The 21,148-nt window shown below is 50.3% G+C and overlaps 1 protein-coding gene across 3 annotated transcripts in view; it reads right to left on the bottom strand.

Annotated features, from left to right (window-relative positions):
- The window catches only part of ECE1 (endothelin converting enzyme 1), a 115,400-nt gene that overhangs the window by 4,921 nt on the left and 89,331 nt on the right, over positions 1-21,148 (bottom strand). For all 3 annotated transcript variants that reach the window (XM_077899253.1, XM_077899251.1, XM_077899252.1), the window contains 9 exons: positions 17,110-17,252; positions 15,332-15,446; positions 10,727-10,837; positions 9,416-9,514; positions 8,864-8,941; positions 7,246-7,349; positions 2,233-2,343; positions 1,443-1,510; positions 478-668 (listed from right to left, as the gene is read on the bottom strand). In XM_077899253.1, coding sequence (XP_077755379.1) covers positions 478-668; positions 1,443-1,510; positions 2,233-2,343; positions 7,246-7,349; positions 8,864-8,941; positions 9,416-9,514; positions 10,727-10,837; positions 15,332-15,446; positions 17,110-17,252 — 1,020 coding nt within the window. The remainder of the gene's footprint in view (positions 1-477; positions 669-1,442; positions 1,511-2,232; positions 2,344-7,245; positions 7,350-8,863; positions 8,942-9,415; positions 9,515-10,726; positions 10,838-15,331; positions 15,447-17,109; positions 17,253-21,148) is intronic.

The following is a 21,148-nucleotide window of genomic DNA, read 5'->3' as shown; positions in this document are numbered from 1 at the left end:
AAGTTGTCTGTCGCCCTTCCGACACCCCACGGATGCTGGAGTAGGTATTCATGGCCAAGCTCACTGCAGCCCAAGGAGGCTCCAGAATCAGAACTTGAACCCGGAACCAGAACTTGAACCCGGAACCGACTCCATGACCATCAACCCTCCCTCCCCTCCTGGGTCTGCTGCTGCCTGGATGGGTGACACCTATCCCCACAAGGATAGGAACAGGCAGGCGGTCAGGTGGCTCCACGCTCTGTGCGGAGGTTTCTGCAGGGCCCCGTGTCAGGCTGCTACCACCCAGTCGCAGATGAGGAGGCAGAAAGGAGCGGCTGCAGCTTGTCCCAGCTTGTCTGGACTGGACAGGCCCTTCCTCCCCGCCCCCTCCCCTGCCTCCACATCCCAGGAGGCCCCAGCACAGACCCAGACGGGGGTGGGGGTGGGGGGTGGTGGGGGGGTGGGGGGGGTGGGCAGTGGGGGGCGGTGAAGGCTTACCCGATAGGCCGCCTTGAGGCCCCCGTTGTCGGCGATGTTCTCCCCCAGCGTGTGCCGGCCGTTCACAGGCTCCCCGTTCACACTGTAGTTGCCGTACTGCTCCACCATGCACTCCGTCTGCTGCTTGAAAGCCTCCACGGATGAGTTCTTCCACCAGGGCCGAAGGTTCCCGTCCTTGTCATACTCTCGTCCTGTGGGGTCAGAGGGAAGCATAGGGTCAAGGGCGAGAAGGGGAGGAGGAGGCCGAGGTGGAGCCACCGGCCCATCCCCCGGCTCCCTAGCACCACTGGAGACATGATGCTGGTTTGGGGGCCAGAGTTGCTGGGAGAATGAGCCAGGCTGGCTGGGTGGTGGGTGGGGGAGAGAAGATGGAGGAAGGTGATGTGGGGAAAGGCTCAGAGTGTCTACGGTGTTGGTGGAGCTGGATTCATTGTCAGGGCGGGCTGAGGGCCTGGGACCCTGAGCCTGGGAAGGGGGAAATAGAGTCAGCAGCACTGGGATCACAGGACAGGCCCCAGCCTCTAAGGTCCCACCTCCTCCTTCTTGGCCTTGGGGTCCCCAAGGTAGGAGGGAATGAGAATTCTGGATGTTTTGATGAGGAGGAAAGTGACCTCAACTCTTCTGATGGCAGTTGGCCCAGAGAAGTCTCCAGAGCGCTGGAGAAATGTGAGCTCCCTTCTGACTCCTAACACCCACTTCTGAGTAGGGGACACCTTCCAGCAACCTCCTGTGTCTGACACAGTCCCCACAATCACCACACGAGGCTGCAATCATCATGACCATTTTACAGACAAGGATGAGAAATGACAGGACTTGTTAAAGTTCATTCAATCGGCAGAAGGCAGAGCCAGAATGGAACCCAGATCCATTTGTCTCCAGACTTTTGGAAGTAACAAGAGCAAAGCAGAAGCAGCGGGGCCAGGCTTCGATGCTCCCTCTCTGAAGGGGACCCCAGGAAGTCGTACCTTGATCATCAAAAGCATGAGTCAGCTCATGGCCCACGACAACACCAATGCCACCAAAGTTTAAGGCCCTGGAGGGGAGGACACAAAGGTGAGGGTGATGCCGCTTCCTGGGTCTGGAGACACAGCAGGGTCCCATGGGGCTCTGTGGAGACGTAGCCACAGCCTGAGCCTCCAGCTAAGCCCTGGAGGCTAGTCAGAGGCTGAGCAAGCAGGCTGTAGTCAGCCTGTATCCACCGGGTGCCAAGCACTGTGCTAGATGCTCCACTGAACTTTACTATCCTCTCTGGTCACCTCAAAAGAGTTTGGCATTAGTGATGGACTCTAAAGATAAGCAAACTGAGACTTGGAATGGTTCGATCACTTTGCCCAAAGGCCACACAGTCAGTAAAGAGCAGACCTGGGATTCAAACCCAGGGCCATGTGCCTTTCCTTTCTGAGACCTTGCTCTCACACTTTGCACCCCTGCCCCCCCAAGCTGTGACTGCTCTAAAACACCACTAGAGGGGCATTCCTCTAGATAAGGCACCTGACTTCAGGTGACACGCCCCCCAAGCTCCCACTGTGCAGGGGCTTCTGGATCCCAGGCACCCCTGGAGGGAAGCACAAGGAGTGAGGATGTTGTTTTCTTTGCCACATCACCGAAAGTCCCAAGCTTCCTTGGCTAGCGGGACCAGAAGCACTCAGTGAGACTGGCTGGCTTGTGTGGTCAGCCGTGGGCCACAGGGCTGGGCTGGGTGTCCATGGAGGGGTGGGGGAAGGAGACAGGGTGGGAGCACCACAAGCATCCTACTTGGGTGAGGAGCGGGTATAGAACGGCGCCTGCAGGATCCCGGCAGGAAACACAATCTCATTCTTGGTGGGCGAGTAGTAGGCATTCACCATGGGGGGGGTCATGCTCCACCTGCAAGTAACACACACATGAAAGTTCGGGCACAGTGGGTAGGGAGGCAAGTGGGGTCAGCCCATCTGGCAGGTGTCAAGGGCCTTAACCCAGCCTCAAGTGCACACAGGCACAAGGACACCTTTAGCAGCACTGTTTTTGAGGGGAAAACCAGAAAACACCCACGTGTATCAATTCGATAAAAGGTAAAGGTATCAATTCGATCTGATATCACACACGTAGTGGAACAAGAAGGTTCTTACAAAGAACCATTACATACTGAAAGGCCACTGCTGCCAGGTAGTTCTCAAAGTGTGGTCTGTGGACACCTGGTAGGGTCCCTAATTCCCTTCTAGGGGGTCTGTGAGGTCAAAACTGTCTTCAGTAATAATATTAAGACATTATTTGTCTGTTCCACCTTGTTGACATGTGCCCTGATGGTGTGAAAGCAATGGTTCATAAGCCTTGGAGCCTACGCGTGAATCAAGTAGGGGCACCCGTCATTCCAGTCACCGTGTTCCTCACCAGGAGAGATAAACCCATTTCACTTAGGAACACTGTTGATGAAGTAGCATGATTACTTAATTTTTTTTAAAGTTTTATTTATTTAAGTAATCACCACACCCAATATGGGACTCGAAATGGAGTAAAAATCTTTTGATATTTGGTGTGACCAGATGGGAAGTCCACATAAGCACCTGTGCTTTTCTCACAGGACCCCATTTGTACTTGTGAGGATGACTGGCAAACTAGCATTTCAGACTTGGGTATTTGGCAGACATCTTCCTGAAAATGAAGTGAGCTTATCACCTCAAGGGAAACAACTGCCGTCATTTGTTGCCTGTGACAAAAAGTCAAGGTTTAAAAAAAAATTTCGGGGGTGTTTGGCTGGTTCAGCTGTTAGAGCACATGATTCTTGATCTCAGGGTTGTGAGTTCAAGCCCCACAATGGACATCGAGGTTACTTAAAAAATAAGAATAGGGGCACTTGGGTGGCTCAGTTGGTTAAGCATCTGCCTTCAGCTCAGGTCATGATCTCTCGGGAGTCCTGGGATCGAGCTCCGTGTTGGGCTCTGTGTTCAGCAGGGAGTCTGCTTCTCCCTCTCCCTCTGCCCCTCCCCTGCTTGTGCTCTCTCTCAAATAAATAAGATCTTAAAAAAAAATGAAAAATTCAAAAATCTATAAAGTTTCAAGCAAAATTAATTAATTAGTAAATTAATTAGTAAAATTAATTACAAGAACTTGCAAGAGGTCACCATAAACGTGACAGCTTCCTGATATTGTGTGGGGTTTTTTTTAAGATTTTATTTATTAGGGATCCCTGGGTGGTGCAGCGGTTTGGCACCTGCCTTTGGCCCAGGGCGCGATCCTGGAGACCCAGGATCGAATCCCACGTCGGGTTCCGGTGCATGGAGCCTGCTTCTCCCTCTGCCTGTGTCTCTGCCTCTCTCTCTCTCTCTCTGTGACTATCATAAATAAAAAAATAAATAAATAAAATATTTTATTTATTAAAGAGAGAGAGAGAGAGAGAGCGAGCACAAGCACGGGGAGCAGCAGAGGGAGAGGGAGAAGCAGGCTCCTTCCTGTTCAGGGAGCCTGACATGGAGTTTGACCCCAGGACTCCAAGATCATGAGCTGAACTAAAGTCAGATACTTAACCGACTGAGCCACCCAGGTGCCCTGACAGCTTCCTGATACTTAAAAGACTTCTCAGGAGATCAACAGTGATATGAACAAAGGCGGATTTTTTTGGATATTGTATAATGAAAATGTCACTATTTAGAGGTTGTATAAAAGTCAGCAAGCTATTGTTTCTCGAATGACCAATGCATAATGTTACAAATCATGGCTGGGTCAATGATCCATTTAAAGTGCGAGACAGGGACACCTGGGTGGCTCAGCAGTTCAGTGTCTGCCTTTGGCTCAGTGCATGATCCCGGTCCCAGGATTGAGTCCCACATCGGGCTCCCTATGAGGAGTCTGCTTCTCCCTCTGTCTGTCTCTGCCTCTCTCTCTGTATGAAGAGTTCATGGCTAGGGGTTCAGGTTCTGTAGTGTGATTAACCTTTAATAAATTACGTGCTGAGTTTCGGTGCAGTATCAATGAAGAATGTACACAGTATCAGAAAAAGCTACTAAATCATCCCTTCCTTTTCCATTTTCATATCTGCATGAGGCTGGATTTTCATTTTGCCATGGGGAGTGGCTGAAGAGGGGTGAGAGAATCTTTAAAAAAAAAAAGATTTATTATTTGAGAGAGAGAATGGGGTAAAGAAAGGGGGAGAGAGGGGAAAGGGGAAAGGGAGGGGAGAGAGAGAGAATGAGAATCTCAAGCAGACTCTCTGCTGAGCATGGAGCCTGACAGAGGTCTTGATCCCATGACCCTGAGATCATGACCTGAGCCGAAATCAAGAGTCAGGTGCTTAACCAACTGAGCGTCCCAGGCGGTCCTGAGAGAGAATCTTAAGCAGGCTCCATACCTAGCCTGGAGCCTGATGCAGACTTGATTTCATAACCCTGAGATCATGACCTGGACTGAAATAAAAAGTTGGATGCTTAACTGACTAAGCCATCAGGAGCCCCTAGATTTTCTTTATATATTTCAAAATAATATACTGCAACAGATTGAACACAGAAGCAGATATGAGACTCCAGATATCTTCTATTATCAGATATTAGGGGCACCTGGGTGGCTTAGTGGCTGAGCTTCTGCCTTTGGCTCAGGTTGTGATCATAGGGTCCTGGGATCCAGCCCTGCATCGGGCTCCCTATAGGGAGCTTCTCCCTCTGCCTGTGTCTCTGCCTCTCTCTGTGTCTCTCATGAATAAGTAAAGCCTTATAAAAAAAAAAGCCAGATATTAAAGAAATATGCAAAAAGTAAAATACCCTTTTCTCACTAAACTTTTAAAAAATGGTTGTTTTTCATAAAATTTACACTAAATTCATACAATCTCCATACACAAAAAGACTCTTTGAGGTCAAATAACTTTTCAACAGTGTTGAAGGGGGAGCCTGGCTGGCTCAGTTGGAAGAGCATGTGATTCTTGAACTTAGTGTTGTGAGTTCAAGCCCCACATTGAATGCAAAGATTAGTTAAATAAATAAAATAAAAATAAAATAAAATAAAATAAAATAATAAAGAATGTTGAAGGGATCCTGATGGTAGAAACATTTGTCCACTTGATATTTCTTTCTGATGTAGAGGGGAAGGTCAGTGAGGAGAGGAGTGAGACAGAAAGGATGTTTTTTTTTTTTTTTCTTATGATAGTCACAGAGAGAGAGAGAGAGGCAGAGACACAGGCAGAGGGAGAAGCAGGCTCCATGCACCAGAAGCCCGATGTGGGATTCGATCCCGGGTCTCCAGGATCGCGCCCTGGGCCAAAGGCAGGTGCTAAACTGCTGCGCCACCCAGGGATCCCAGAAAGGATGTTTTTTCTAAGTGCTTAGTCACTGTCTCCTCCGGGTGAGCCCCACAGAGACGTGTTGTGGGGTACCTGAAGCCATGGGAAGATAGAAATCGAAAAGATCATATTTATATTCAAATAATCATGACTACATTAATGGTCGGGAGGCAGAATTTATTTTTTTATTTTAAAAAGGATTTTTATTTATTTATTTGAGAGAGAGAGATAGACAGAATGAACATAAGCAGGGGTAAGGGGAGAGGCAGAGGGAGAAGCAGATTCCCTGCTGAGCAGGGAGCCCCTATGCTGACATTGGGTTCAATCCCAGGACCCTGAGATAACCCAGGGCTGGATCCCAGGACCCCAAGATCATAACTTGAGCCGAAGGCAGACCCGACTGAGCCACGCAGGTGATCCCAGGAAGCAGAATTTAAATGAAAAAGTTTAAGCTAAATTAAAAGACTTCAGATAAATTCAGAACCTTGTGGCAGTACCTGTGCCAGATTCTGGGGATAAAAAAAACACTTCCCGCACATTTGGGGGAGGGGGTTCCTTGATAGGAAGACAGGATCTTAAGAGAAAACAGAGATGGTCAAACCCCCCATTGGCCACGAGGGGGAGCAAGAAGCAAAGAGAAGTTGCTTCCATCTTGGGCTAAGATTTATTCTGCAAAATGTTTTAGGCGTGCAGAGAGCTTATTTTGAGAGCTACAGCTCGGCTCACAATATGAGTTTTCCAAGGAGACTGCTCAAAAAGCAAAAAAAAAAAAAAAAGACAGACACCAGGGCTCATTCCAGATTATTTTAAGAAACTTTGAGGACCAGGAGGAAGCTGTATTTCAAAAAACTTCCCCCAGGGGGCACCTGGGTCGCGTAAATGAGCCTTCAACTCTTGGTTTTGGCTTGGGTCACGAATCAGAGTTGTGGGATCTGTGGGATCGAGCCCCAGTGACGGCTCCATGGTCAGCACAGAGTCTGCTTGAGATTCTCTCTCCCTCTGCCTCTTCCACTTGTTCTCTCGCTCAAATAAATATATAATCTTAAAAAAATAAAAAAGACCCTCCCTTGAGGGTCCTGATGTGCAGTGAGGTTTGGGACGCACAGCTGTCAGGAGCCCATTTGGAATCTTCCCTAGCTGAGGGCCTCCTCTATGCCAGATACTGCCCAGTCATACTTGACTGTCACATGGCTCCTCCCATCTTATCTGCAGATAATTGAGGCAGAGGCTCCCAACGCTGAAGTGGTGGAGCCAAGGGCATGAGGCCAGGCTATTCCTCCAATAGGCTGGGTGCTGAGGGGGCACACAGCTCTGGGCAGGTCCCAGCTCCTAGCCAGGCACACTTCCTCGGCCCATGGCTTTCTCATCTGAAGAGTGGGAAACCAACGGTACCCACTCCTCACATGGCACTTCTGACAGTTACATGTCTGGCACACGGTGCATATGTGACAAAGGCAGGCTCTGCCCAGAGCGCCCCTGTGTGCTGGGAGCCAGAACCCTCCTAGCCAGGCCCAGGGACTCACTGGTCTCTGTTGGGAGCTTTCCTGAGCTGGTCGGCAGTGACCCTCCAGGAGAAGTTAAAAAACCGCATGGCGTTTTCGAAGTAGAGGTCGGGCACTGCAGTGTACTGGAGAGGAAGCAGAGTCACAGGATCAGAGCGCGCCCGGACGGGAGGGCCTCGGCTCCTCAAAGCCAAACCCCTCCTTCTAAACCCAGGGAAGCTGACACCCCATGGGGTTAGGGGATTGGTCCCCAGGTCAGAAGCTTGGACGGAGGGCTCGGGTTCTCACCTCGGCCCTGACCCTGCTGGGGCCTGCACCTTCTCCCATGTGGGGACACACCAAGAGCTTCATGGGGGCCACTCATCACCCAGCAGGGTCACAGGCCCACCTCAGAGCCCGAGCCTCAGGCAGGAGGTCTGTCCAGCTCTGTCTGATAGAACTTTCTGTGATGATGGGCTAGTTCTAAGCCTGTGTTATCCACTGTGGTAGACACCAGCCACACATGGCTACCGAGCATTTCAAATGGGGCTAGTGTGACTTTTAAATTAAATTAAATTTTAATTAACTTAGATTTTAATTAATTAAACAGTAGTGGCTAGGAGTTACCACACTGCATAGCACACGAATCAAGCTGGGATCCATCTCTGAAACATCAGGGGACAGGCATCACTGCAGCTTTCCTCAGCACTCAGCTCAGCCTTTTGGCTCTTTTCAGGGACAAAGTTCTCCCTCGGATCTGCTCCAGAGCTTTCTGGCTTCTCATCAGGGCTCTGGTAAAACTCTGGGCCCTTGGGGACAGGACTCTGATCCTATGGGCTATGCCTGGGCTGTCCCCAGGAGCCTCTGGATCTTGTGTTGTGACACCCTGGAGCATCTTAAATTATTCTCAAGGAAAAAGGCTGTGGAATGAGTCAGGCCCATATTCTCAGAAGTAATTTTAATATTCTTAGGTTTTAAATAGAGCCATGATGAGAGGTTATTATAATTGCAAAAATGCCTGAATTTCACAAATTTCAATCACAAGAAGATATAAAACTATCTTTCAGGGCAGAAGCATAATCCATTTACAGGGATGACCTGCCAAAAGCTCTAACCACCAGGAATATATCAAGTATGTTTGCTGCCTCAATTAAGCTTAACCGTGCATTTGGGATTCATGCTCTCTTCCCCATTAGCATTTCGAGGTCCAAATGAGGTCCAGGTTTCTCTGGGAGGGTGGGGGAAGACCCTGGGGAGAGGAGGAGGCAATCTTGGGGAAGGAAGAGGCAGTATGAGGGGCTCCACTTGTCACTCCACCTGCTGTTTTAGGGGCGTCAGTCTGTCTCTTCTAAGGTCTGCTCACCTCTGTTATTTCCCACCCATTAAATGGAGCATCTGGCAGGGCACATGGCACTACTTGGTACTGACTGCTGGGCCCTGACAGTGGCTCCAGAGAGGCAGGCTCCTCCAGCCCAGGACGAGGGGCAGAGAAGAGCTCCCTCTTGCCTGATTCAGCCCCACGCCACCGCATCTTGAGATGTCTTTACGGTCAAAGTACTTCTAGCTTCCCAGCTGGACCCAGCCTGCCTCTGCTCTTCCCCAAGTGGGGGACCTCCAGGGACATGCGGGAATGCAAGGGGGCAGGGTGGGAGCCACTCACATCATTGAACACTTTGTCGAGCTCCTTGGGATCCATGATAAAGTTGGGGTAGCCTATCATGTTGTAGATAGCGTCTGCCTGGATAGGAGAGATACAGAGGATGCTGAGCACCCAGCAGTGCTCTGGGCCAAAGGGAAACGGGAAGGTCCTCCCACCATGGGCTTCCACATCTCTTTCTGGAAAGATTCCTCTCTTGCCTGACTTCTACTTACCCTTTGGGTCTCTGCTTAAACATCACTTCCTGAGGGAAGCCTTTGCTGGCTGCCGCCTGCTGGACTATATCAAATCCTTCATTCTCCGTTAGACATGTCACATCTCCTTGCATTTTTCCCATCACTCACTCACCACAGTTTATCTTTAGTCATTAATGCAATCATGCGTTCACGGCTGACCCTCCTTCCTGCTGGAATGTTCACCCCCGAAGGCAGGACAGCACCAACACTGTGCTCACCAGATGTGACTGGTCTCCCTTCATGCACCCTCCTCCATCCGTGGCTGCAGCTCTTGGAGGGGAAGCCTTAGACACCCCTTACAGCACCGCGCCAGCCTCACCTTTTCCTTGGCTGATCTCCGAGTCTCTTCATCCATCCACTTCAGGGTGCTCAGGCTTTCCTCGAATGCCTTCTTGATCTCTAGGATTATCTCGCTGGCCTGAGAAGACAGAAGCTGACTGGTGAGGTCTGGGCACTGGATGCGCACCCCATGCAGGAGGAGGCCAGAGCCTAAATTCAGGAATCAGCTCAAAGCCTCAGGCTCTTCAGTGCCCAGAACACTAAAGTCCTGCAAGAGAAGACTGGAACTTCCATAAACAGAGCTTTTGGCACCACAGACACTCAGGATAAGCTTTGGGAAAGCTGAAAAAGTCTCTCTGCAGAACTTTTCAGAGCCTTTAGTGTGTAACATGAAGTTTTATTCTTTTGGAGGGAGTAAAATTCAGAGCCTTTTTCAGACTTACTGGACCACAGGATCTCTTTTTGATGGAATGGGCTTTAAAATCTAGAGCACCCGAGTTCTGATAAGCAGTTTCATAAATGTGGTGTTCCGGCTGGAGACAAGCAGCTGTTCTCGAGGGTTATAATGTCACAGGCAGACTCGGAGCCTGAAGGCTGTACAGCAGAGTAAGGAAGTCGTGCAGCAGAAAGAGCAGAGGGGCTGATGGCCGACAGAACTGGACAAAGATTCCATACCAGCCATTCACAGGTAAGTCACGTAAGAGAAAGGAGTCTCCGTTTGTTAACATTTGACTGCAGAGAGCATCTATGTAATTAAAATCAGTAATAAAAACTGGAACAAAAATATAACAGCTGCCATTTACCAAGCCCTTGTTTTGTGCCAGGTGTTCTCTGTGTGTAGCATCTCATTTCCCGTCCCACTGCGGGATGGGCAGCCCTGCTTCCGAGGTAACGGTGATGGGAGAAAACTGTCCCAAATCACCCAACCAGGAGGCACGGATCCAGGATCTGAACTGGGGCCCGGCTGCCTTCACGCACCTAGCCGTGATGTTCCTCCGCCTGTCCACAACACGGGGTTACGCCACAGGGTAAGAGAAATGCCACCCTTTAGGCCAGAACTGCTCTGCCAACAGGGTCTCGCTGGGCCCTTCCTTCTGCTTGGGGGTGGAGGTGGAGACGGCCTCGCAACGGGTTAATGACAATACAGTAGAGTGCCCGGCACTCAATGACAGTAGCCATCCTGGGGAACTCACAGCACGCAAGGCTTCAGAAAACAGGACCTCTGGGTTAAGGCTGGGGCCCTGGCCCGGAGCAGGAAAGGTCCAGGGCAGAGCAGAGTGGGGGCTGCCAAGCTCAGGAGGGGCTGGAGCAGGGGCGCCGTCAGGGCCTGTGTGCGAGGGGAGGCACTCACTATGCTCTTGCTGTCCTCGGCAAATGTCGCTTTGACAAACATGGGGCCCAGGGCGAAGCCCAAGTTGTTCTCTGTGTCGCTCACGCAGAACTTCCACCGAGGAAGACAGGTCTGGAAACACAAGGGAGAGGAGTTACCGGGCCCCATCCTTCTTCTTCCTAAGCCCCGTCTGTCTGGGAGGCAGCAGCTGGAAGCCTGTGCTTCCTTCCAGAACCTCAGGGAGACTTTTCTGATGCAGTGGAAGTTATTTTAGGCACTGGACCAAGAGGCCACAGAATATTGCTCATGGCCGCCATCTACTATTTCCTGAACGCCAGGCTCCGTGCGTGGCATGTCATGAACAGTGTCTCACCGAGCCATGAAAATGAACCTGGAAGGCAGGGATGTGGGCCTTGCAGCTGAGGAGGCAGAGACTCAGCAAGGGGAAGTCACCGGCCCAGGGTCTCACGGGGAGTGAGGGGGCCTGACAGGCCTGACCGTGCACCCCATGCCCCTACCCCTACCTTGCCCTGGGGGAAGCTAAGAATCCTGGTGGCCAAGACTTGAGAAATTTCCTCATCTACCCACGCACCACAGGAAAACCTCCCCGGAAGGCCAGGACCCAACCCCATGGAAAGCCTCCTAGGGGAAGGGCCGGCGCAGGAATGTATCAGGGCATGAGTGTTATGGCCACTCGCAGTGTCGCCCACAAGCCCGCCAGCCCACAGGACACCTCTGCGGAGCCAGAAGCGGGCGCCCTGCTGGGTGCAGCCTCATGCAGTGTGGCTCCGGGTTCCGGCCCCGCTGGCTTCCCTGCCCCGGGCAAGCCCTGTGTGACCACCTGGGGTGGCCCTGCCCTGTCAATCCGTAAATCTCTTGTGTGGCCTCCTGACCCCAAAGAACAGGTGGCATAAATCACCAGGCTCAGGGTGGCCGGCTCCAGAACAGTTTTCCAACTGACAACAACCAAATGCCCACCAACAGGCAGCCGGATAAACAAAATGTGGTATTTTTATACAACAGCATACTACTTGGCAACAAGAAGGAGTGAACTACTGATATACACAACATGGTTGAATTTCACAGCTGTGAGCTGAGCACAAGAAGCCAGACACAAAAGAGCACACGAGGGGGGGTACAATCCCCCCATGCCCATCCACACCCACCTGTGGGACCGTTGGGCGAGGGGCTTCAGGGAACCTTCTGCTCCCAGGATGCTGGAGGGACCGGTGACAGGAGTGTCTCTACCTTGAGTGGGGTGTGGGTTTTGTGGGCCATTTCCTTTGTCCAAACTCACTGGACTGAGTACTTAGTGTATACTGCACATTTTATGTGTGTAAATTATACCTCAGCTAAAGAAATGTCTTCCGTGAAAGCAGGACTAAGGGAAGGACGTAAAGGGGCATCTTGGCCTTCCTTCTGTTTGGAGGCCCAAGTTCTTTCAAGCTTTCCCCACCCATGTGTCCATTTAGATGCCTTCCCACAACCTGCCCACCTACAGCTGGACACAGGCTGCGCCCACACCCGGCTGAGGCTGCCCACGCAGAAGGTCAGGACCAGGGGACCTCGAACTCATGGGCTCCGTGGGGTCTAGGCCCTGATGGCTGAGTCAGAAGCTGAGTCTTCCTGCCTTCTCAGGAGAGCTTTTGCATGAGCCCACTCATTCTTTCTTTCTTTCTTTCTTTCTTTCTTTCTTTCTTTCTTTCTTTCTTTCTTTCTTCTTTCTTTCTCTCTCTCTCTCTCTCTCTCTCTCTCTCTCTCTTTCTTTCTTTCTTTCATTCTTTCATATACCCTGCGTCTTCTGGACAGTTCCTCTGCACCCTGACTATGGCTATGTGCTTGGAACCTAGAGACAAATCCGCCATGGGCCTTGCCCTCAAGGGGCTCAATCGAAAGCACCCAGTGAGAGAGAAAGACACCCCAAAACAGCAAGGCTGCAGCAGTACATGCTTGCTGAGTGTTTACTAGGTGTGGCCCTAGCCCATATGATCGTCATGATAACCCCACGAGGCAGGTACCCCCTGTGCTGCTTTTTGCAGATAAAGAACATGGCGGTGGGTGCTTTAGCCTTTAGGATAGACTTTGGGGGGAATCCCTTTATGTAATTCCCAGACAGCCCCCTGGTCACCAGGCCAAGGATGAGTTACTGATTTTTTACATCTGGGAAGACTGAGCCCTCTGCTCCAATGGAGTGATTTGCCCGAGGTTGTGTGGTTAGAAGAAGCATTTCAAACACAGATCTTCTGACCCAAAGTTCTGTGCTGTTTCCTTACACCATGCACGGGGCATACGGTGACCCTGCCCACAGCCTGCCACCTCTGGGGTCTCCCAATTGCCCTTGCTTCTGCCAAGGCCTCCCTGCCAGCTCTTAGCATCCCACTGGTTAGAGCAGCACCCCGCACTCTGAGCCTGGCCCAGGGAAGCTCGCTTGCTTGCTCTATCTGTCTGTCTGTCTACCTACCTATCATGGTAAAATACACGTAAGATTTACCACCATTCTAACTCTTTTAAGTGTATGAGTCAGTGATGTTAGGCAAATTCTCACTGCTGTGCAACCAATCTCCAGAACTTTTCATCTTGCAAATGTGAACCTCCATATGCATTTAACAACTCCTCATGCCCCCCCTCCCTGTCCCCAGTCCCTGGCAACCACCAGGAAGCTCAATTTTCACTTCTGGCTCCTGCAGAGCACAGGCTGAGTGGGGCAGGGCTCAGGTGTGGCTGTGGAATCAGATGTGCTGGGATTGAGAACACATTCCCCATTTATGAGCTGTGTGACTATGAACAAGTCCCTTCCCCTCACAGAGCCTAGGTTTCTTCATCTATAAAATGGGCTGATGATAATAGCTCCTAACGTAGAGCTGTTATAGGAACTTGGTGACATAATGCCTATAAAAGGCAGACAGCGAATAATAATATCTTTTATTATTATTATTGTTATTATCATCATTGAGTGGCTGAAAGAGCCAAGAAGTCATGGTCATCCAGAGCTGGGTCTGAATATGAGCTTGGCTGCCTTCTTGCTGGGTGCCCTGGGAAGCCCTTCCCTGCCTGGAGCCTGTTTCTCCCTCTGCACTCAGGTGGGTGAGCAATGATGCAGGTGCATGCTCCACAGAGGTGTCTCTGTAACTATCATCCTGGGTCCTAGTCAAACTTTTCCCGTTTAAAGTCCCCTGGGCGGCTAAATGCTCCAGGGGACAGAGTCCATGCCTTGTCATGTCTGTGACATGGGCTCACCCAGGGCTGGCCCAAGGTAGGTGCATGTGGAGCAGGAAGGCAGGTCAACTGAGCAGGACAGCCAACTCTTCCCCTGGTCCTTCTCCGCAGGGCCAGGTGACTCTCATGGCTGAGGCCCCGTGATGCCCTCAGAAGGCTCTTATCCCCAGCCACCCTCTCCTTTAGTCCCCTTCCTGCCACAGGTGGGTGTACATCAGGATAGGAAAGAAAAGGAGAACTCTTTCCAGGATGAACTCCAGGACTGGAGGGAGGAGTCCATATCCTGTCATTCTCTTCCAGCCCTTATCTGGCTTTGTCCATTCCACTGAACTCTGGGAAGGGCCACGGGGGCAGGGGCAGGCTAGAGCCAGCTCTGCTTGTCCCCCAGGGTCTTGCTAGCTGCTGTCCTAGGGCGGGAGGTTGCTGAGTGTGCTGGGTGGGCTCAGCACCCTGGCCTCTACTGCTCTTTAGCTGGGACATTTCCCTGGGCCCAGACATGCTGTGCCCATCAGCACATAGGAGGGCCTCTTATGGCAGATGTGGGCTCTTGGGGCACAGACCCCACCTTACTTGTCTCAGTGTTCCCACATGGGACTCATGTCCTGTCTATTGGCTGCATGAATGAGAGGGGGACCGCCACCTCTGGAGAAAAAGTGGAAGTGGCCAGGGAGCTTCCTGTCTGGGGTGGAGTCCTGCGGGAGGGGAATGAGGGGTCTGGGAACCCTGGAAGAACAGACCCTCAGGGGGCATGATGGGGGCATTTGAAGGTAGGTGGAATCCACCTGTTCTGGGGCCTAGGAAGGTAATAGCAGTGAACACCTGTGTGGTCCAGGTGCTATACTGACTGTTTTGTGTTTATGAGGAAGGAGCAATATTACTGGGGGTCCCCTGTATAAAACAGGGATGATGATCACACCTACCTCACGGGAATAGGAGTAACAGGAAAGTTTCAGTTACAAGATCACAGGAGTTACAGGAAATTATTTATAATCGTTACCATTGAGAAGCAATTGGGAGAAAACAGAAGCCATCTTTTGCTGTAAAGAAGGTAAATCTCTAAGATTCCTCTTTTTTTTTTTAAGTTTTTAAAATTGAAGTAATCTCTGCAACCATCTTGGGGCTCGAACTCATGATCAAGAGTCGCATGCTCTTCCTACTGAGCCAGCCAGGTAACCAAGACTCCTCTTTACTCATTAGAGACCCAGTGTAATCATCTCCTTCTGGAAGTTTCTGTCCACCCCCCAACTAGATTGGATCCAGTCCTGGATCAGATTCTTTGCCTACCCTCTACCTCCCTTACAAGTTTCCAGGGCCCTGTGGGGACACCAAGGTTGCAAAAGCCTCCAACCCAGGGCCAGGCTCACAGTAGGTGCTCAGCATGTGAACGGGAATGTGCAGTAACAGGCTCACCTTCTTGGTCCCATACATGACTTCCATGAACTTCTCATCGGCATCCTGAAAGCGCTGATCAAGGAAGGAACTTGTCTTCCGCACCAGGTTCCAGATCATGTAGTTGTTTAGCAGGCTGGGGCAAGAGGAGGTGAGACAACTCAGGAGCACCCCAAGCTGGGAGCATCACAGCACTTCCCCCACTGACCTTTAGGGGGCATTCATACCTGGCCTTCGGATGGCAGGCTCTCCCCCCCCCCCTTACCTGCCCCAGTTTGGTGGGTTACTGCTCACTAAGCACAGGGAATGTCAGCTTTTCTTTTCTTTTCAATTTATTTATTCATGAGACATGCACACAGAGAGGCAGAGACATAGGCAGAGGGAGAAGCAGGCTCCCCATAGGGAGCCTGATAAGGGGACTCGATCCCCAAACCCCCAAAACCCCGGGATCATGATCTGAGTCAAAGGCAAACAGTCAACCACTAAGCCACCCAGGCATCCCTGGAATGTTAGCTTTTCAAGGTGGAGCCTGGGTCTTCTTTGAAAACCCCTTGGTGCCTAGTGCAGTGACTTGTATGCCACAAGACCTCAATAAACATTTGTCCGCATAGCTGCCTTTTGTCTGGAAGCCGGAGCAGCCGCAGGGAGACTCCCCCTGGATGGTGTGTGCTACTGGGCTGGAGCAGGGAGGAGGCTGCCATTTCCACAGCCTGGAGATGTCCCTGCCAGAAGGCCAGAGATGGGAAAGGGGGCCTAAGAATAGGAGGGGCAGGAAAGGGAGCTCTGGCCACCACGCCAAGGTCTCCAAGGAAGAGAGCTCACTGCCCTCTCCGTCAGGGCACAGGGAATCACTGTGGCTGTTGTCACCCTTGCAAAGAAGTCACCTAGCACCAAGAGACGTTCACTGTTGTGAACTAGCCTCGAAGTGGAACCAACTAAATGTCTGACAATAGGGCAGCCCCGCTGATGGCTCAGCGGTTTAGCGCCGCCTTCAGCCCGGGGTGTGATCCTGGAGACCTGGGGTCGAGTCCCACATCGGGCTCCCTGCATGGAGCCTGCTTCTCCCTCTGCCTCTGTCTCTGCCTCTGTGTGTGTGTATGTGTGTGTGTGTGTGTGTATCTCTCATGAATAAATAAATAAAATCTTTAAAAAAATAAATGTCTGACAATAGGGGAAGGAGTAAATAATCATATGTACACTTGATGGACTACTGCATAGCTACACAGAATGAGGTCCACAGGGAGTGCGGATAACACGGGGAAAATGTTATGATGAAAGTTGAGGGAAAAGCAGATTACACATGTGGTCACAATGATGGGGGCGAAAGGAACCATGTATTAGAACCCCCCACACAAACACACTTTCTCTCTTTACAAACACACACATATGCTTCCCACAGCATCAACAGTAGTGTCTGGGTAATCTTAATTTTTTTTTGTAGTTTTTAAAAACCTCCCCAGCAAATCTTTAGAATTATTTAAAAAATCATATATAACACCTACAACATTTACTGAGCTCCATTCCCTGTCATTCTCTCACTGTGTTCTCATATCCCTACATGGTAGGTAGATTTCCATCCCCACCTTAGGACAGATAGCATGAGCCTGACAAAGGGGGATAAACTTGCCCAAGGCTACAGCTCTGGGAACGGAGGGTCTGGGATCCGAACCAGCTGCCTCTCCCAGGGCCCACTCTCCCTAGTCACTCTGTCCCCGGCTGCCCTCACCCTGTCTGGCCCAAGAAGGATAGGGCTGTGTGTGACCCCAAGGGCAGGTGCCAGGCCGCTGGCCGTCCCTTACCATTTGTCAGTGTTGTTGATGAGGGTGGAGACCTGCCCTAGGTACTCCTTGTCGTAGACAACGATAGGCTCAGACTCATTGATCTCCACAGGGTAGAAGATGGTATTGAGAAAGGGCAGCCAGTCGATGGCAGGTGCCAAGGCCTGGAAGGGAAGAGACAGCGTGACTCCAGCTGGTCTGCTTCGCGTCAGGGCCTCCAGGGAGCTTTTCTCAAGTAGGTGGCACTGGGCCTCCAAAGAACCAGGCCTGGGCAGTGCACTGGGCAGACGTCAAGCCGAGGCTGGCTGGCTTCCATCAGAGATGCTGTAGACAGAATTCTGACTTCAACTTGCAGTGGAGATGGGATGGAACAAAGGGGACACGGGGAGAGCGTCAAGCCCCCCCATGCCAGGTGCCCCTGCACATGACTCACAGGACTTCTCTCTGTTGGACCTCAGGACAGGCCTACGTGGTAGGGACCATAATCCCCATTTTATTGACGATAAGACTGAGCCCAGACAGGCCTGTAATGGAAAACTGTGTAGCATCCAGAGCCAAACTGCCCGGGCTCATATTCCATCTCTCTTACTTGCTAGCTGTGTAACCTTGAGTTAATGGATGAATCTCTCCATCCTTCGGGGTCTCATCTGAAAAGTGGTCTCCTCATCATAAAAGAACTGTCTGTTCTACTCAACACGTGCTTCTGTAATACCAATTAGCTTCTATGGGATTAGTCTATACGACCGGTAAACTCAAGAATGATAGTGGTATCAAGGGTAAGCGCTTTGGTCCATAGGTGATTTTTCTCAGGCATGGAGAAAGCAACTCAGAAGGACAACTTCAGCAAAGGAGGTAAGGCCCTTAGCTCAGCTGATGCACAGGAAGCTGGGCTGGTCAGCTCCATTTTTAAAAATAAGATTCTATTTACTTACTTTATTTATTTATTTACTTATTTATTTATTGGGAGGAGGGGCAGAGAAAGGAGTAGAGAGAGAATCCTAAGCAGACTCTGCGCTGAGCGGGAAGCCCAATGTGGGGCTCAATGTCATGACCCTGAGATCATGACCTGAGCTGAAACCAAGAGTTGGACGCTTGACTGACTGAGCCAGCTAGGTGTCCCTGGTCAGCTCTATTTTAAGATATTTTAAAATGAGCATCTGTACCGGAGCTTCCTCCCCAAAGAGGCCCTGGCCGGCTTGGAATAACTGGCCACTACGAACGGCCAGCTTGCTCTTGGCTCACCTAATGGTGGCCCCACCGCCCAGGGCTGGTCCATCTGCAGGGTCGCTATGTCCACAGCCAGATTTTCCACTTCTCACCAGGCAGCCTCTCCACTCACACTGAGCTCTCTTCTCCAGGTTCCAATTATTGCTTTGATTACAAACTTGCACAACTTTTGGGTTTAATTGTTGTAAAACACACAGACATACAATGTACCATCTTAACCATGTTTAAGTGCCAAGTTCAGTGGCATTAAGGATGTTCACAATGTTGTGCAACCATCACCACCATCCATCTCCAGATTTCGTCTTGCAAAACAGAAACTTTATACCTATTAAACAATAATCCCTCCAGCTCTATCCCCCGAGCTCCCAGTAACCATTATTCTCCTTTTTGTCTCTCTGAATTTGATGGGTCTAGCTACCTCATATAAGTGGAACCATACAGTACTTGTCTTTTTGTGAGTGGCTTATTTCACTCAGCATAAAGTCCTTAAAGTTGCACAACTTTTGAATCTAATTGTAATCGTTTATACAATTAATGAGAGCTTCAGAAACTGCAGGCGACTGGCTCTAAGTTCTATTTTTCCCATATGTCTTGTTATTTTTAGTTAATTTTTTTATCCTGTGATTTTTCCAGAATGCAGTGTTTTCCAGCACTATACATATACTGGTTTAAACAGCAAAAGTGGGGCAGCCCGGGTGGCTCAGCGGTTTAGTGACGCCTTCAGCCCAGGGCGTGATCCTGGAGATCAAGGGATCAAGTCCCACATCGGGCTCCCTGCATGGAGCCTGCTTCTCCCTCTGCCTGGGTCTCTGCTTCTCTCTCTGTGTCGTCTCTCATGAATAAAAAAAATAAAAAATAAAAAAATAAACAGCAAAAATGCTTCTGTGCGTCAGTCACTTAGAATGATACCTGGTATGTAACAACCACTCAATCCTCAATCGATATTAGCTATTGTAATCATTCTCAAGGTCTCCCAAGCGTGGGTCTGGGCTTGAGCGATTCCAGATTCTGTTCTCTATTCTCTTGAAAAAGACAAAGGAAGTAAGAGATGCATTACAAATGGCCTTCATGTGGTAAGATCGATCAATAGTGTAAAATCAAACCATAATATCTGATGATCTTGTAACCTGTTGGTAAATACTTATGATGCCCTCAGTGAGAGAGCAATCATAAAACCCTCCACTTAGTAGATGCTGACTTTGCAGATGAGCTAAGGTGACCTTCCTTAGGTCACATAGTTAACCAGTGACTATACACATCTAAAATCCAGGCTGGTGGCGCAGCGGTTTAGCGCCTGCCTTTGGCCCAGGGCGCGATCCTGGAGACCCGGGATCGAATCCCACATCGGGCTCCCGGTGCATGGAGCCTGCTTCTCCCTCTGCCTGTGTCTCTGCCTCTCTCTCTCTCTCTCTCTGTGACTATCATAAATAAATAAAAATTAAAAAAAAAATAAAATAAAATCCAGGCTCACTTGTCTCTCCGGTTTCAAAGGGTAGCTCAGCTGCTGGGGAACAAGACCTCAAAGGGCAGAGGAGGGCAGCTCCCACAGGTAGTGGCCTGCTGGCTTTTGGGGGGCCGGGTGCAGGTTCCATATTTGCACCATGACCTACTCAAACCACCCACGTAGTTGGGAAGAGCTGTGCCCCGTGTGCTCTCACACATCCTGGCCTGCCCGGCAACAAGATGACCTGAATGAGTCTCAGAGTGAGAAGACATGGATCAGAGTCCCCACCATGAACCAGGTCTGGGGCCTCGAGCCATTTCTGTGGCCTTGCTCTGAAACGAGGACAATTTTCCTGCTCCTACCACCCACGGTCGGCTGCTCTGTACCTCGTGGGGATAGCTTGCTCATCAATCCTGAGATGCTTCTCTCCCTAGCTGGTCCATTTGTTCTCTCTTCCTGGCAGGAGCCCCTAGGGTCGGTAACCTCTGGGGCTTCTCCATAACGCTTCTGTGGCTGTCAAACTGGGAGTGTCCAGGTGAGATGGTCAGATGGGGCTCAACACTTAGAGACATCTGCCTGCATGACCTGCTGGCAAAGATGCCTGGGAAACTCATCAAGTTTACAAAATGTCACTGTTTATACAATTAACGAGAGCTTCAGAAACTGCAGGCAACTGGAATATTCTAATTAGGGTACAGCCATCAGGTGGTGACATATCCCTGTGTACTTAACACAAGCCTGTTTCTTTAGGGAGAGCAGGTGTTCTGTGCAGGTAAATTCCCATAACCCAGACGAGGTGTGTGTTGAATACCAGAATTTTCACATTTTCAATCTTGCTTTAGTGAACGCCTAACTTAGACATGTATGCGTCTAGAACGGTCTCCATGGAGATGGCTGTTTTAACTGATGAGGACATTCCACTTGTGATTCAAATCCTCTGGGGCCCACCAGTCGGTTCTATTTTCCAGACCTGCAGCCAAAGAGTACTGCTGGTCTCCAACCAACCAGCTCAAGTAGGCTTGCGAATAAGAGAAAAGAAAGATGCTATCAGACTTTATCTCAGCTGGAGAATTTAGAGCAGAGAATAGGACTCATTACCAAACAACTTCTGATGTGGAAGGAAGAAAGGAATGAGAAGGTCCTCAGGCCCCTCGAGAGAAGCAATAGAAGGATGTTTGATTCACGGGTCTGAATTCGGACTCTGCTAGGGGCTAGCCTGGAACCACTCTGTACTATGGTGAGGCTAGCCTGGAACCATACTGTGAAGGCTGCTGCAACTTCCCCAGAGTCACTTAGGGTACAGGAAAATAACCAAATTTCCAGATACCAGGTAATAGCAAGATATTCTCTGTCCAAGGCTGGAATGAATCAAATTGGTTAAGTGCTGGA

The sequence above is a fragment of the Canis aureus genome, chromosome 5 (assembly GCF_053574225.1).
Source record: "Canis aureus isolate CA01 chromosome 5, VMU_Caureus_v.1.0, whole genome shotgun sequence".
Taxonomy (NCBI): domain Eukaryota; kingdom Metazoa; phylum Chordata; class Mammalia; order Carnivora; family Canidae; genus Canis; species Canis aureus.
Note: the sequence above shows the minus strand (reverse complement) of the source record. Positions and strands in the feature narration are given on the sequence as shown.